The following is an 18371-nucleotide window of genomic DNA, read 5'->3' on the forward strand; positions in this document are numbered from 1 at the left end:
AATCGGTGGTAGTAGATTGCCCTTCATGCTCAGATGTGGTGTTGTTTTTTCTCCTTAAATGATTCTTTTAAAAAAAGAAAAAACTTTTCATAGGAACTGTTATCTCACATTGCTTATCAGCACATGCTTGCAATTCTATTAATACGTACTATAATAATTTCATTCTCATTTAAACAATTATGTTTCTGTCCCAAAAGCTCATTTCTAAATTTAAACTTACACTCAGTGCAGGTAAAAATTCCTTTCCTCGTTTACTCTTCTAATATTAATTCAGCATTTCAGTGAGATATATCTAGCAAACAGCACACAGATAAAAATAATACATCTTACCTCTGTCGCTATCATACAAATATGCAAACTTGGTCCACTGATAGTATTCGATCAAGCTAAGAAGAGCTCCCTTGAGGTCAGGTCTCATCTGAATGACAAAGGGATGTGTTCCATCTGTTGGGAAGCTGGGAGTTATGAAGGAGACATGAAGAGTCCCACAGAATGATGTTATGGTATTTACAGACTTCTTGTCATAGAATCCAAAAATAGCAAAGACTCCTCTTGAAAACTGGGAGCAGACTACAAGGGAGAAAGAAAAACAATCAGGTGGGAGATTTTTTCCAAAAAATTTATTGAAAACTCTATCATGTAAATATTTATGAGAAATAATGAAACTGTCTGATCACATAAATAACAGGAGAAAACAGTAATACTCTGCTATGGAGATTATCATTTTTTAGTATTATTAATTGGTAATATAAAGCTTCTGCTAGAAACAATAACAACAAAAAAATCAGAGATGTGATTCCTAGACAATGACATTCCTAGACAATTAATTTAGAAATAAAACTCCCCAAGTTATTATTAAATATAATTTATACTGAAAGAATAGTGATATAAACATCAATGGCAGCTGTAATATATAAAATGAGTCATTATGACCACACATAGTATTATGGAAATAGGTAACTTTTTGTCATGTTAAAAATAAATTGGCTCTGAGGCCAAGATTCACTGAGCTTTTTGCAAAATAATTTAAATAACTTTCTATTTGGGGAAATATAAAGCCAAAACTAGAAACAAATCTATTAACAGCAGAAAGGAAAGAAGCTGATTTGCTTTAAAACCCTTCCGTTTCAAGGTGTTACTTTAATGCCTGCTTTGTAGGACTCAGCAAAAGCTGGTCTTTCTGGATGACACTTGCAGTCATGCTGCAGAAAGAATAACGTCATAGGTGTAAATAACATGTTGATTATTCACTTTTTATCACTGGAGACAATTCAAGCCAACTGATGAATGCTACTGACCACCGTAGCCTGTGTAAAAGAGCTAGTAGTTCTTGGTCATTCTCTTCTTTGAATCAGAAATGAACATTTCCTTACCGTACCCTGGTTTCAGACTCAGGCACTAGTATAGCCTGCAGTGTTGTTCTCATTTATCACCTATGCATTCCTTCGTTTGCACATAGTCACCTTGAACAAGAGACATCCTTCTAGAGAAAACATATAGTCAGCCTCATTGCAATCCCTGCTACGCCTGACCTGTTTATAGATATAAATTACAGTGTAACTGAAGGTAACTTTGCACTAATCCTTGAATATAATTCACATAAGGGCAAAAATAAGTTGATTTATTCTTAAAATTGCTCAGATTTGAATTAATATTAATACACTATTTTCTCTTTTAAAGTTATCGCATCTTTAATTTAAAAAAAAAACAAACAAAACCATCCATTTATGCCTGTTATTATTTATTGCTATTCTCTTTTCATGGCTTCGTCTATCTATCTTTGCTACCACAGTCATCTCTCATACCCTAATTATTTCTGTACCCAAACCATATGGGTGAAATTCTGAGTCTGCCAGTTTCAACAGTTATCACCTATTAACTTTAATTAGGTCAGAATTTCACCTCAGGTGAGAGAATACAAGTAATTAAAAAACTTGATGAGTAATACCCCTTTATAAAAGGATGCTGCAGGTTTTCCAGGGCTAGAGTACATAATGGTCAGAGCTCTTCTGTTCTAACTGCAAGTTGTTATGTAAAGTTCCAATATTTATCTCAAGTGTATCAAGGTGTGGTGGGTTGACCCTGGCTGGGGGCCAGGTGCCCACCAGAGTCGCTCTCTCACTCCCCTTATTCACTAAACAGGGGAGAAAAGGCATAATGAAATGCTTGTAGGTCGAGATAAGGACAGGGAGAGATCACTCTCTAATTGTTGTCACGAGCAAAACAGACCAAACTTAGAGAGGGAATTCATCTAATTTATTACTAGGCAAAACAGAGTAGAGGAATGAGAAAATAAAATCAACTCTTAAAACACCTCCCCCCACCCCTCCCATCTTCCCGGGCTCAACTTCACTCCCGGCTTCAACCTTCCCCCCCCTCAGCGGCACAGGGGGACGGGGAGTGGGGGTTACGGTCAGTTCATCTCACGGTGTTTCTGCCGCTTCTTCATCCTCAGGGGGAGGACTCCTCTCATCGTTCCCCTGCTCCAGCATGGAGTCCCTCTCACGGGGTGCAGACCTTCAGGAGCAAACTGCTCCAGCGTGGGGTCCCCCACGGGGTCACAAGTCCTGCCAGCAAACCTGCCCTGGCGTGGGCTCCCCTCTTCACGGGTCCACCGGTCCGGCCTGGAACTTGCTCCAGCGTGGGCTTCCCACGGGCCGCAGCCTCCTTCAGGTGCCTCCACCTGCTCCGGCGTGGGGTCCTCCACAGGCTGCAGGTGGAATCGCTACACCCCCTCATCCTTCCTCCATGGGCTGCAGGGGGACAGCCTGCCTCACCATGGCCTTCACCACGGGCTGCAGGGGGATCTCTGCTCCGGCGCCTGGAGCTCCTCCTCCCCCTCCATCTGCACTGACCTTGGTGTCTGCAGAGTTTCTTACATCTTCTCACTCCTCTCTCTGGCTGCAAAAGCTCTCCCCCTCTAAGTGTTTTTCTACTTCTTAAATATGTTATCACAGAGGCGCTGATTGGCTTGGCCTTGGCCAGCGGCGGGCCCATCTTGGAGCCGGCTGGCATTGGCTCTGTCAGACACAGGGGGAGCTTCTAGCAGCTTCTCACAGAAGCCACCCCTGTAGCCCCCCCGCTACCAAAACCCTGCCACGCAAACCCAACACATTCCACCCCTCGCCTCTGTGAATCACATATTTAAGAATTATTAAAACATACATTCAACAGAAAAACTACACACACACTAATCACATCTACAAGGAAAAAGAATTCCCCCCACCAGAATCAAAGCAACACTGTCACAACACTAAACAAGAGTAGACAATACACACAGAATCCACCTCTCATCCCTTCACCGCTATTTCACTCTCAATCTACGTTCAGTCAATGTTTTGCTCGTTACCTCTTCCAATTACTGTCCTTATCTCGATTTTCTCGAGCCCCACGTTGGGCGCCAAAAAAGGACTGTGGTGGGTTGACCCTGGCTGGGGGCCAGGTGCCCACCAGAGTCGCTCTCTCACTCCCCTTATTCACTAAACAGGGGAGAAAAGGCATAATGAAATGCTTGTAGGTCGAGATAAGGACAGGGAGAGATCACTCTCTAATTGTTGTCACGAGCAAAACAGACCAAACTTAGAGAGGGAATTCATCTAATTTATTACTAGGCAAAACAGAGTAGAGGAATGAGAAAATAAAATCAACTCTTAAAACACCTCCCCCCACCCCTCCCATCTTCCCGGGCTCAACTTCACTCCCGGCTTCAACCTTCCCCCCCCTCAGCGGCACAGGGGGACGGGGAGTGGGGGTTACGGTCAGTTCATCTCACGGTGTTTCTGCCGCTTCTTCATCCTCAGGGGGAGGACTCCTCTCATCGTTCCCCTGCTCCAGCATGGAGTCCCTCTCACGGGGTGCAGACCTTCAGGAGCAAACTGCTCCAGCGTGGGGTCCCCCACGGGGTCACAAGTCCTGCCAGCAAACCTGCCCTGGCGTGGGCTCCCCTCTTCACGGGTCCACCGGTCCGGCCTGGAACTTGCTCCAGCGTGGGCTTCCCACGGGCCGCAGCCTCCTTCAGGTGCCTCCACCTGCTCCGGCGTGGGGTCCTCCACAGGCTGCAGGTGGAATCGCTACACCCCCTCATCCTTCCTCCATGGGCTGCAGGGGGACAGCCTGCCTCACCATGGCCTTCACCACGGGCTGCAGGGGGATCTCTGCTCCGGCGCCTGGAGCTCCTCCTCCCCCTCCATCTGCACTGACCTTGGTGTCTGCAGAGTTTCTTACATCTTCTCACTCCTCTCTCTGGCTGCAAAAGCTCTCCCCCTCTAAGTGTTTTTCTACTTCTTAAATATGTTATCACAGAGGCGCTGATTGGCTTGGCCTTGGCCAGCGGCGGGCCCATCTTGGAGCCGGCTGGCATTGGCTCTGTCAGACACAGGGGGAGCTTCTAGCAGCTTCTCACAGAAGCCACCCCTGTAGCCCCCCCGCTACCAAAACCCTGCCACGCAAACCCAACACACAAGGGTATAACACTGCCCATGTTGCAGAAAGGTTTCTGAAAAAGGCTGTGAATTTTCTGTATAGCTTTTCTGGTTAAGTTACTGGAACTCTTTGTTCTATTCCAAATCACTATGCTCTCACTGAGACAAAATCAACTCGCTACCTCCCCACACACTCATGAACAATTGTTTCCCATCTGCAGCAAAGGCTAAATACTTTCTGAACTTGCTACAATAAAGGTATTATTGTCTCATAATCCACCTTCACAAATGCACATTAAAATAAAGCATCAGTTTACATTTGGATCCCTGGGTGAGAATTCTGCAGAAGACTCTTACTGGCACGCTGCTGTGATCTTCTGTATTGAACCCTTTTAATATGCTGCATGTAAAGTGACAGACAAGAGTGTCATCCCAGGATCACTGAAAAGTAAAAAAGTTTTATGCCAGTATTGCCGACTCCTCAGATACTATCACATCTCCTGTCACACTTACTGCTTTTCTTCAATCACCAGTCAATGGTTTTAGGCATAGATGAACTAACGTTGCCTACAACAGCCAACAATCAGGGCCAGCTGCCTGCACAGAAGATTTGAAAACCATAGGTGGTGCTTTCTCAGAAGCACCACTGCCACCCCTAAGACAGAAAAGCCTGGCTCTTTGGAGCCCTGTGCTCCAGTCTATGTCTCAGCTCTTGCCCCATCCTTCCCTCCCCTTCCTGACACAGGAGAGATCTGGACCTGTCAGGCTGCAGCTAAACATCTTTGGGGCAATGTAGTTCAATCTGCCCATGCTGTTGGGAAGTTTTAGTTAAGGCTCTGTCCTGGCTCCTGAACTCACCTAACTAAATAGATCTCACCTTCCATTTAAGAAAACACTACACTTGGAAAAAGAAAAAACAAACAAACAAACAAAATCATCACAATTATTTGTGATGGCAAATAAAAAGAGCCCAGATTACTTATGCTAGGCTTCAAACATGAACTGTGGGCATGTACTGGGTCTGGCTGGGATGGCATTCACTTTCCACATAGCAGCCCGCATGGTGCTGTTTTGGGTTTGTGGCCAAAACAGCATTACTAACACACTCATGCTTTGACTATTGCTGAGCAGTGCTTGCACAGTGCTAAGGCTTTCTGTTTTTCCCTCTGCCCATCCCAGGGAGGAGGCTGGGGGTGGACAAGAAGTTGGGAGGGGACACAGCCAGGCCAGCTGACCCAAATTGGTGAAAGGGATAGTCCATGCCATGTAATGTCATGCTCAGTCATTAGACAGGGGTAGAGGAAAAAAAGGGAAGGGGTCCTTGACTTCCAAGGTGGCTGTTGCTTGGAGACTGGCTGGGCATCACTCTGCTTGTAGGAGGGGGTGAGTGACTGCCTTTGCATCAGTTGGGTGGGGTTTTTTCCTCCCCTCTTTCCTTCACTTATTAAACAGTCTTTATCTTGACCCATAAGTTGTCTCACTCTTGCTCTTCCTATTCTCCTCTCTGTCCCCTGGGGGTAGAGGGGAGTGGGTGAACAGCTGTGTGGGTGCTTGGCTGCTAGCTGGGGTGAACCCACTACAGGGCAAAAGGTGTTATTCCACCTTCCACCCACAGGACAGAGCTGTTAAGACCGCTGGCCTGCACTCAAGTGCGTGGAGCAGTTCTGTAACCTTTCAGCAACACCAACGTGCAACCAGTCTACTCTTCAGAAGGCAATGCTCTTCTTGCAAACTGAACATCCTTCCTGACATGGTGCAAACTCATACTACCTCTCTTCACCAGTTACTTACTGCCTATTCACCAAACACAGTTCTCTGCGATTAACACAGCAAATGGCTCTCCATTTAATAATCTTTATACCTGGTAAATGCTCAGTCCTTACATGTGTCGTCTTCTGGGGAAGATTGGTAAAACCGGAATTTTGATCTCCTCTCCTGTACAGAGTGAGAGGCAAGTACAAAGCACCACCTCCAGCTGGTTAAGTCAATCACTGCAGTTCTAGCTACATATAGGAGCTGCAGCTTAAAAGCTGAATTCCACACACAATGTGCACTTAATCCTTACAAATACTAAGATAACAGCAAAAACATTTTATACTTTAAAAATTATTAAGAAACCTGCCACACAGATATGAACTCTCATTTAATTCAACTAGGGCCCCCTGGATGTGATATCAAAACTCTTTCTAACACAAATCTTGAAATTAAGGACATAATATACATTAGCAAATACTAAGCTATGTGGGTCAGCCAGAAAATCAGGATCAACATTCACACAGGTAAAACTAAATTTTCATCAGCAGTGATCAGTGTAACGGTTGTACACTGAAGAACGTCAGTGCTGTGCTTCTGTGCATGAAATTCTTCTAAAGGTAGGTGGGAAGGCACCTATGCCATGTAATAAAAACTTGCTAAAAATAAGCATTTAGACTTTGTCTCGAGACAAATGCTTTCAATTGTTCTGGGGCATTTGGTCTCTCAGGAGCAGGAGGGAAAAGAAGGGATAGTATGTCCAAATATATAATGGTGATCCAGTGGATAATGCAGAAAGTGTAATTGTTTTTGGCAGGATTCCCACCTTAGACTAAGTCTACAGTCATGTTGTTATTGCTGGGAGACATTAGTTTTATAATGGTGAATCACAAGCTGTTCACAGTTATTAGATTAAAAAAATCACGATGATTACGACTCATAAGCCACTGAAACATGAAAGATCTATTTTATTAAAGACTTTGGAAGTAACTGCCAAGATTCATTTCTTTCAAGCTCTTCTATGTTAATTGTTATCTTTGGGTTTATGTTATCCTTTCTAGAAACAGTCAATGGCCTACTTAGCAACAAGAGGGCAAGAATATAGTAAGCTCATTTTGTGATCACTTTTCTAAAGAGACTCTCCTAGAATGGCAAATAACTGGGAATTCCAAGAAACAGGGTGAATAATTAAAGGTACCTGAAAAACAACAATTCCTAGAAGGTTTCACTATAGTTAAGAATTAAGTATTTTATATTTGACTTGTTCTTCTACTAACATAATCAGGTAAAAAAAAAAAGAAGTTTGCCCTTGTTTTCCAGAACAGTGAAAATGTGTCCTAGACCTTTTTTCCAAAAGCTAAGGCCTAGATTTGTTCAACAACAAAATTAAGCTTAAGCCTGAAATGAGAAATAGGTGCCTTGTCAAAGGAAGGTCAAAACTACTTGGTCAATTATTAATTCTTCCACTGTTAACTACATTTGCTTCTTTTTCGACCTTTTTACCATGATGCGCTCATACCTTTCTCTCTTTCACACCTTCTCCATTCCACTATCCTGTTTTGTCAATGAACAGGCAGGATAACCTGATATTTAGCCCTGTGGCCACAACTGGTTCTCCAGAAACAAGGAAATACAGCAACATACATTCTATGCCTCTCATCATATAGACCATGTTTCTGTGACGCATATCATCCTGTACTTAAGACTCCATCCTGGTTTTCAGCTGGCATAGAGTTGATTTTCACAAGAAGTTGGGAGGGGACACAACCAGGACAGCTGACCCAAAGGGGTATTCCATACCATATGACGTCATGCTCAGTATATAAAGGGAGCTGGCCAGGGAGCAGGGGTTGCTGCTCGGGACAAGCTGGGCATCAGGTTCTGGGCAGTAAGCAAATCGCATTGTGTATCACCCACTTTGTATATTCTTTTATAAGTATTGTTATTTTCCTCTTCCTTTGTTGTCCCAGTAAAGTGTCCTTATCCCAGCCCACAAGTTTTACCTTTGTCTTCCCATTCTCCTCCCCATCCCACCAGGGGACAGAGAAGTGAGCGAGTGGCTGAGTGGTGCTAAACCATGACAGACTCAAATAGTGCCAACTGAAGAGTACATTTGAAAATTCAAAATATAAAAATATTACAAATATGCTTAGCTTTACACAATTAAGTGATGCCAGTTTAGGAACGATAGTTAATTTTCATGACTGAAGAACTAATCTTTAGAGGTATAAAAATCACTTAGAAATAGCTGCATTTGAAAATATATGCTTAGAAACTATTCCTGATCAAGACTTCTTAAGCCAAGATTTCCTTTCCGAGGGAAGAGTAATGAACCTAATCATTGTTTACATTCAGGGACAATTAAATTGGAAAAAGAAAATTGGCAAAATGCTCACTTAAATTACTGAAACAAATGCCTGATAGTAGCTGCATATAGGTAAGTTTCCAAAAAATCTTATTATGACTCTTAACATTCTAACTTTTCCAAGTATTTCTATATTTTTATTTATACGAGAGTTTGGTACGTGGTTTCTGTCCAAAGATGAAAATTTAAAATGACTGAGAAAGTATTTTCCACTTAATGCTTAGATTTTTAAATCCTGTCTAGTATTAATGTGACTTTATACGTTATTTTATTATACTAACTTGGTTTGCTAACAAAACTGTTTTAATATTAACATAGGGAAAGAAGTCTTCAGTGCACATTATTTAATCACGCCCAATAGAATAATCATTCTCTTCTAATAAAGAAAATACGGCACAAGTGGAGAAAGAGTCAAGCACTGCCTCTGCAAAAGAGGACTAAAACACAAAGGAAATGCTCGTTGGTCTGAAAAATTGACAGAGGAGTTGGAAGTAGCCAAGAACAAGCCACGGAAACCGAATGCCCAGTTGGTAATTTCAGCTTCTGAAAGGCGACATTAAGAACAAGCAGACAGTAGAAAGGAACCACAAACAATAGCTGGAACAAAAGTACCAAAAAATAAGCAAGAACCACAGCTGCCAAAAGAATTCACATATGATTGAAACTGCATCAGAAATCATTATGAAAATAAAAAACAATAAGGATTGCTTCCAAAACCATTAAGAAAATTGCAGCAGAGCAGAAAGCATATTGTATACACTTTTATAGACTAAAGAATTTTTTTTTTTTTTGTAGCAATGTTATATATAATCTGCATGGTCTGTTTTACCCATTCAGATTATACTATTACCTTCTAGATGTGAGGGGTAAACTTCTCTTCAGGGAGAGTGAATAAGGCATAAGGAATCATGTAAGTCCATCCAAAGTGTTATTTAGAACCATGAAGGAGTATGTATTTAAACAGCACAACTTGAGATGAAGTTACTTTTTCTAGGGCCATGGTAGACTAACTAAAATTGGGGAAAAAACAGTTCCCCAAGGCTCAAAGAAGAGCATAATAACCAAAAGGTAAGACAACGGACCTAAGCTTCATGCTAGGTTTCAATAAAACATGGACAGAGAACCCAAATAAAGGCTGGCATTTTAAAATCCCAAGATACCATTTACCAAAGCTGAGAGGCAAATCAATGCCAATTAAAACATCAATGGCAATTAGAACTAAAAATATGCTATACTTCTGGACAATAAAACACTGAATTACATAGACAAAGACCTCCCTTTTTTGTCTCTTTTTGTGATTTTTAGTTCCAGCACCCATAAATGTGGATTTTTATCTTATTTTGAGCATTTAAGAGAATCTGCATGCCTGGAATTATAGCCATTCAATACTGATCTAAACTGCGTATTTTCCTCTTTGCAGATTGTGCATATATATATATATATATATATATGTATATCTTATGGTAAAAAAACCAGACCTCACCGGGAAAGACAACCATCAACTATTGAGCTCACACACAACCCCAAGTAATGATGTGGACCTCAAATACCTCAGTGATGCGTTCCTCACCTGCACATTCAGCGTTGAAGCACAAAACACAACTTGGAGCAACAGCCAGGCAGTTAGCAAACAAACAATCGCTAACAGAAAGGGGGCTTCAATTTTGCACAGAGACAACTAGAGAAATTCTCATAACCTCAGGGAGGGAAGAAAGCAAAATTTACATCCTGAGGCTGGAATGTCTGTAGAGGACAATTATGGTGGAGCAGGTACAGAAGATGTTTTTCCACCTCTTCTGGCAGAAATGCGGTCTTCAGTTACTGCTACAACCTGAACTGTTTGTTCAGAGATTATGTGACTGAATGGAACTTTCCACATCATGTTATTAGCAAAAGTGGCTTTGATCATTAGGGAAAATCAGAGTCAAAACCTGGGCTGCTGCAGTACGAAACAAGCTCAAAAACCAGAGGAGAGGCAGATTAATCTATTTCAACTAGTCAATCATACCTCACACTGAGGAAAGAAACTTTGTGCCAATAGGGGATATTTTAAGCAAGTACAAAAAAGCCTTCAAGAAGTTAGTGGCCATCTGTTAGGAAAGTACATGATGATGTGGCACAGCTTCTCTATATGCTAATGCTGCAATAATGAAGGTGGTAAATAAACATCAAGTTCAGACTGAAACAACAGGTCAGAAAAGCAGTCTGTTTCAATGACAGTTGCATTCAATTACATATTGTTTGGCTGTGTACTGTAAGCATTTGGAAATCTTTTTCATTGCTAGGACAACTACCATGATGCAAAAGGAATCATTGCAAACACTGCTGAAAGAATCATGTTAAAACAATTATGCTTTTATGAATAAAATAAAATTCCTGTAATAAAATTAAAATGCAATGCAAGTCTCTTCATGAAAAAAATTGCCCATATTCCACAAAATTCTCACACAGCTCTTCCCAAAACTGTTAGGATCCTAGTGTATTTGTCTAAATCCCCATTACTGCCAGCTGAAGGAGACACAATGCTTCCTGAACCCTGAATCTGGTGACTTGGCAACCGTGTTAAATAACAGAAATATAACTTTATCTTGTCTCAAAAAAACCTGTTGTCTCCAAAATCAGGACATTCTTTAGGAAACTTCTCTCCTCTGCCTCCCTTCTTTCCGTCCTCCCACCACCCCAAATAAAAATCATGCTATTTCCATTTAATTATAAAAAAATTAACTCATTTATTTCCTTCAAATCTAAGAACTCGCCTTTCAAATCTGCCTGTCTGGCCTTCTGACTGTGTTTGTACCTTTCCCAACAATTACAACCTTGCAGTAACACAAATTGTGAACGTTCGATAAAGTATTACCTCCTAGATGTAGGAGCAAGTAATCAAATCTAAGAGGAGACTACTGGCTTTTCAGAGCCACGCTCCAAGTCATGGAGAAGTCAGCTCTTTCAGGGCCAGACTCTTAGTTTGTGCAGTCAGCATAATTTTACTTAATTTAACAGAGCCAATATAATTTATCCCAACTAAAAATGCAGTTCTCCATTTTTAGCATGACAATTTTCACAAACTTTTCAAACCAGAAGTGTTATATACAACATAAGACTCATCATCTCCTCTTTCCCTTAATCAGCATTGCTGGAAGCATCCCTTTTCTACATTTCATTAAACTAATCATCTTCCAGTTCCCAAGAAAATGTTATTGTGTAAAACTGTGTATTTGAAAGCTTGTAAAAGGGAAGAGAAAATTAACTTGGTAGGTACAACTACTTTTTGTTGAAATGTTGGCAGATTTGGATTCAATTTATGAAACTTGTTTTTCTTTTCCCTGACCTAGAAGAGCCAACAATCACTCCTGAACAGATTGTCTAGCATTGCCTCAGAACACCTTACACCATCTAAAAGGAAACATGGTTTCAGTACCATTTCTCTGTTAGGAGGATAGGGATAGCTATCAGAAGACTCTGAGGCTGACTCGTAAAAATACTAAAAAGAAATTGGAATAAATCTTAAGGAAACTGCTCTAAGGAATAAAGAGGATTTCCTGAGGCAGAGAAGGTATAGCAGAAAATATGTAAGTGATCTGTTACTCTCGGAAGATTTCGCACTACATTTTTAAAGGAACAAACTGTTATTTTCCAACTGGTCATTTGTGACCTGCCATACACGTTACTCTGAGAAAGTCAGATATTTGGTCCTAGACGTTTATTGCTTACATATCTCTCTCTGAAATGATGCAACTGGGAGTCTACTTCATTCATCCAGCCTTGGCACTTAGCACAGCTAGCACTGTAGCACACAGCTTACTGCAACACCCTCTCATACCTATCCTACGGTCTCAGTCCCTCCAGAGGGGAGGGATGATTTTAAATCATAAAATAAATAAAAATGTATTTTAAATTTTAAAATAAATCATCTAACTAAAATTTTTGGCATAAACACACCTCTGCAGAGAGGAATATCTCATACAAACTAATGATGAAATGTAACAATAAGCAAGACAAGAGACCTCAATTTCCTATGCTGTCTTGGGTCTAACAGCTTCTAGTCCTCATAGGAAAAATGATGATGAGCCTCTCCACCTGTAACAACTTCCACCCAGCATTGTTCCAACCTCAACCACTGACCCACAGCAAAGGCTGGCTTATACTTACAGGTGATTTTTTTGGTGGCTTTTTAGGCTGCACTTCCAGACATAGTCTAATTTCCTGTAACACATTACAGATTTCTGACATTCATTGGGATAATCAGCTGTTTACCTAATTACTGGGCTTTATCTGTAGTTACAAACGGTCTAATACTCATATCACACACCTTCCTATCTGCATGCTGGATATTTTCAGTGACTGTAGAAATAACAGAAACATTATTTATTTGTAAAGTATTCAAATACCATTCAATAAACATTATTAGTAATACAAATCAGAAAAGCAGTAAAATCCTCTTAATTAGGACACCCTAGTGAACAGCTTATTGTCCTCATTATATGACTTTAATTAAGAGAAGTTATTCAAAAATAAGACAGTATGGAGAGCTTTAAAATGATAAAGTAAAACGAGCACTCACTGCAAGCACAGTAAGAAAATGGATACTCCCTGCCTTTCTTACCTGAGCTAATTTGAACTCCTACACTGTACTGCATGCTATGTATAGACATGCACATACATTACATCAAACTAAAAATAAAATAATTCATAGAGGAAACCTGTCCAACATCTAGAACAGTGTGAAAACATGTTCCCACTCAGCACTGTGATAGTGTCTGAGGATCACAGTTTCTGGGCCTTTTCTACAGCAAACCCCTGTTACATTAGGTATGCTCTTTCACTGTATAAAAGTTTTGCAGAGGCTTAAGGGATTCTAGATTGGATTTTATAAAAATATGCCATTCACCCACCCTAACTGCTGTTTCTGTGGTGAGCCCAAGTCATCACACACACTAAAAAAAGACAGACATTTTATGGCCTTATAGTTTCAAACCATACCTCTTCCTTTAGCTGAACAAAGTAGATCTCAATGTCAGGAAACTGTCTGCTGGGCATATACAATCAGTAACTCATTTTTGGAAAATAAGCTTTTTCACCACAAGGATTTGGTTTTATGCTTTAAAAGTTTATGATAAATTAACTGAGATAAACAATCATTGAAATATTTACCAGCACTATTTAGTAGATTTGCTTTAGGAAAGCAAATAAAGCTTTTCAAAGCTTTTCAGCCCTTGCAAATAGTCATCCGAAATTGACCCTGTTTATTAAGAGCTTGTAGGCACAGATTTGGTCAAAACAATGGTCTTTTCCAGGTACATTTACATCACAGAAATTAAAATTCACTTCTCCTTTATATCAAATATCAGAAAAAAGTAGTACAGTATCCTTCCAGAAAACTGTAGGTTCAGGGAGATGCATCAACTTAAAGCAACCAATGATAAGCCCCCTAGAAATAGATTACTGCCATTAGAAAAAAAAAAAACAAACAAACCAAACCAAAACCAAGCCCCACACCTGCACTGCACATCAAAAGGCCAGACTAAGGATCTAGTCTGAATGCCCCAGCCACCTGGAGACGTATTCATAGTATATACTGTGCTCTGGTCATTCACACTGTGCCTTTAACTATGTGTATGTTAGGTCATCCTCGTGGACTAAATGCCCACTAGCAGTTTGAGTGCATTGGTGGAACTCCAGAAACACATCCTCTAGTTGAGTTTAATTCAAATAGAATGTGTTCCTTGTGCCGCTCCGCAATGAGAACCAAGCAGCAGAGGCACGGCTGATCACGAAGCTTCCTTCAAAAAACCCATTCTTAACCCAAACTGAATCACTCAGGTGGAGGCACCCACCTATTCTCAGCAGGTATGAAAAACATATTTCCATTTGGAGAGAAGTAAAACTTGATATGATGGCACAGCACTAGAACTGGTTATGTTGGGCTGCGCAAATTTAGTGTCAACTGAGTATTTCGGGTTCTTTCACTGACAACATTGTAAAAAGGAGTTTATCACAAGAACAGAGGTATTAAGCTTCAAGTCTTCTTTAACTCTCTGTTCTTAATAGGTACTTAATTCTTCACAGTGATATATGAACAGGTTACACCAGTTCCCACAAAAAAAAAAAAAACAAACAACAACAAACAACCCAAAAACCCAAAACATATTGTTTACCCACGTTGACATCTTAAACAGTCCTAGCATTAGTGTCTGGTTTGGTGTTTTGTTTGAAGTCCTAATTGACTGAAACAATCCCAACTGCATCACTTCCCCAAGAAATATTACCTCTCTTCGCTCCTGTTACTTTTAAAAACTCATGACTTTCAAACAAGTGTCATGATTTGAGTATCTGTTTCATGAACCGAACACCAGGCACTGGCAAAATACAGTAAATCATGCTGTAGATCTTGTAGACTTATTTGTTATACTTACAAGTGGCTATTTAAAATTTCTAGCACAAGCCAGCTGGAGTGGTTGCTGTGCATTGCAGAGAGAGTAGTCCAGTCTTGAATAATTAGACTTCAGAGCTATAAAACACAACTGGGCTCCTACAATTTAAAAAATTACTGTGTCTCAGCTCTACTAACATCCTCTGCTACTTTTGGCAAATCAAACTGGTTTTATTTGTAGACTGAAAGTACTTCTTGCCTCCTCACAGAAGTATCAGAACGATAAAGTTTTGAATGACACAGGCATTATTCTTTCATTGATGAAGACCACAAATTTCATAGCTATGAAACACCAGCTTGATCAACTGCTTAAGTTCAAGTGAAATGGCTAAGACTTTTTGCTCTATCCTAATATTGAAGGCAAGAATGTTTCCTCTAGCATTTCCCCTACTTGAAATTCAGTAGCTATTTCAAATTTTGGATAGTATGGATGGGGGGGGTCGTATGCTTGCTTCTTTTTGTATTTTTCCATAGTTAGATCAAGAAACAACATTTAAATTATTCCAAATTATTATTAATAAAAATATTATTTATCTCTGTAAGCCACACTTACTGTATTTAACTGAAATGCTACCTATATTACGATAACTTTGTTTGGGGTAATCTAAGTATCTCACACTGCTTGCGCAGAGTAATCAGGTTTTGCACATACAGCATTCTAACACGTACAACATCAGGATTTTAAAAAAACTCCTATAAATAACACCTGATCAGCATGTAATGCAATAAAATACAGCATTTTGTAGCATATGGCATGCAAAGCAGTGAAGTGAAGGGCACACCTAGATCACAGCTGTGGCATGCCACCTAGTTTGCTTCATAACACTTAGTTAACCATATGGCTCGTCCTAGGTGGCAAGCCACCACTAAAGCACAGGTGTATATTCTTTCCCTTGAATTCATGACCCATGCAACGAAGCTGAAATCAGCTCTTCTAATCACATATTCAATGTCAGTTCCGTTATATAAATTTACTTAGGGTTTACTACAAGAAACAAACAGAAATTCTGCCTAACACCTGTTTATGACAAAATACTTAATTACATTGAGTACTGTTTAAAAACATTTCCCTTTGGAGAACAAGACCTGATCTAAAGCTCATTGACAGCCACAGAACAAGGATGATGAATCTAAAAGAACAAATTTACAGTGTCTGACCAACAGTAAATGGGTTCTCCAACTTCCTGTGAAACAAAGGCATCAGTATGGAATCAAAATCTCATTTATTCTCGCTCACTTGTCAGTGAGGCAAACCTGAGAATTTCACCTCACAGGTTTTCCCCACCCTTGGCTCTTCCAAGGTTCTTGTATCAGAACTGCTCTGCCTGTGAACTAGATCCTCACCATTAACACAGTCTTTCTCTCTCACTTTCTCCTTGGCTAGCAGCAACCTGTTTCAAGCAGTCCTCTGAGCTTACTAGGCCTCATCCCCTTAAGGACCACAAATGGACAGAAAGGCTTCTGTATTTCAAACACTGTCTGTTTGTTACGGTATCACAGGTACTCTCTAACACTTCATAAATCAGAAAAGGCTCAAACACATAAAACCTTTTTTGCTGCTCTCTACCTGAAGGCATGCTAAAAATCAGCTGTAGATCATCTAGCTGAATCTAATGCATAAGCCAGTATTGGGATTTCCGCGCCCCCCCCCAGCTCTTTCACCTTTTCATCAAGCATCCTTTTTTGGAGATACTGTGAAATTCCTTGCCCTGAAAACTAGAAGTGCTTCAGCTTATCCTCTGTGAAACACAGAAAACAGGTAATGCCAATTTCAGAGCAGTCCTGAGCTGGCATTTCAGTACCTGAAATTACCATTGGAAATATTTGCAAGAACCACCATTTTATTATGTAAACATATGAAATACAGTAACAGCTTAATCTTATTCTCATTGGAGTCATTGCAAGTTTTGCTATTTACTGAAACAGGAAACAGCAAACATGAGGCTCTTAATAATCCAAGCTCACTCACCATTGTGCAAATAGCACTTGATTAATTCAAAGTACCATCGTAACATACAGAATGGCTCTGTGCAGGAGAAAGGGAAGCCTCGCTCTTCACAAGGATAGAAAACTTTTCTACCACAGAAACCCTGGGAGCAACCCATCGTGCCCCTGCATGCCAGCGCTGGTCAATGAACTACAGGATGGGGCTCTGTGCCCAGGGCACCCCCAGCCATCAGGGCTCCAACCCCACATAGCTCACTGCCTCGCAGACACCCAAGTCAATCCCACTGAAAATGTGGTTTTCCAGTCACCTTACTGAAACCAGTGTTTCTATGCAGCTATGAGTTTACAGCATCAGGCAGAGCAATCCTGTGCATAGATTTATTTGTTTTTAATGAATCCAGCACAAAGTTGCATTTTTATAGTCTTTAGCTTTATTAATATATTTTATGTAACAGTAAGAATAAATTTGTTTAGACAATGATAAACAAATTGTCTATTTTTCCTGTCTATTTTTCCTCAACAGAGGAGATAATGTACCTTTTGCTGCTATCTTCTGTTAAATAAATGCTAGTCAAATACCTCATCAACCCTGACTATGGAGACAGACTGCCTGAATGGTAGAGAAATTTTGAACCTTTATAAGACACTTTAACCATATGTCTTGATCAATTTATATGCAGATCCCCTCCTTCAGCAAAACTTTTTTGCACCATTAGCCCATATTGTTGAACTGAATCCAGTACAACAGGAGTGAATACAGTTAACTGATTGTAAATGTAAATATAAATCATATACTATCTTGAAAGCTGACGTGAAAAAGAAGAAGGGGAAGAAAAAAAAAGGAAGAAAATCAAAGGCTGCTGGAAGTCAGAAACAAGGTACAACCTCTCCTCCTTTTCTGCTTAATAGAGTATCCTGAGGCTTGAAGTCACTACCTTATAGTATCTTAAAAGTCATGTAAGGAGAAAACTGTGCCAAGAACAGTAGTGGACAATTATGCTATACTAACATAAAAATCAGGTTTGTTTTCATGACTATGAAATCTTCATGCAATGCACAAGATATGTGTATGCTTTGTGTATTCAAAAGACAATTTAAAAATATCCTTAAAGGGACTACTTTTTATTTGGTTTTATTTACTTAGGTAAATATGGTGTACATTAAAATACTGCAGAAGTATTGTTCATTATATAGCTGCTAATTTCAAAGGAGGTATGCATTTTTTTGTGCTTAAAATATAAAATATTTTATATTGCTTTTGTTACTAGTTTAAAAAGGTAGAATGTGCTGTATAATATGCCAGTTAGGGACTTAACCTAAAATTAATGAATTATTTGCTGTAAGTAGGCAAAATTACATGAGCTTTCAGGTGAAAAACAGTATTACGGCAATGTCAAAATAGAGTAATAACCCTCAATGTAAAATAAAAGTTCAGAACAACATGGAGCAGGGATAC

General features: G+C 40.1%; 1 protein-coding gene across 5 annotated transcripts in view; it reads right to left on the minus strand.

Moving 5' to 3' along the window:
• The window catches only part of GRIA2 (glutamate ionotropic receptor AMPA type subunit 2), a 98853-nt gene that overhangs the window by 51807 nt on the left and 28675 nt on the right, over positions 1-18371 (minus strand). For all 5 annotated transcript variants that reach the window (XR_008576880.1, XM_054824192.1, XM_054824191.1 and 2 more), the window contains exon 3: positions 331-570. Coding sequence is in view for 4 of the 5 variants with exons in the window: in XM_054824192.1 (XP_054680167.1) it covers positions 331-570 (240 nt within the window). In the remaining variant the exon portion in view is untranslated. The remainder of the gene's footprint in view (positions 1-330; positions 571-18371) is intronic.

Source organism: Grus americana, chromosome 4 (assembly GCF_028858705.1).
Source record: "Grus americana isolate bGruAme1 chromosome 4, bGruAme1.mat, whole genome shotgun sequence".
NCBI classification, from domain to species: domain Eukaryota; kingdom Metazoa; phylum Chordata; class Aves; order Gruiformes; family Gruidae; genus Grus; species Grus americana.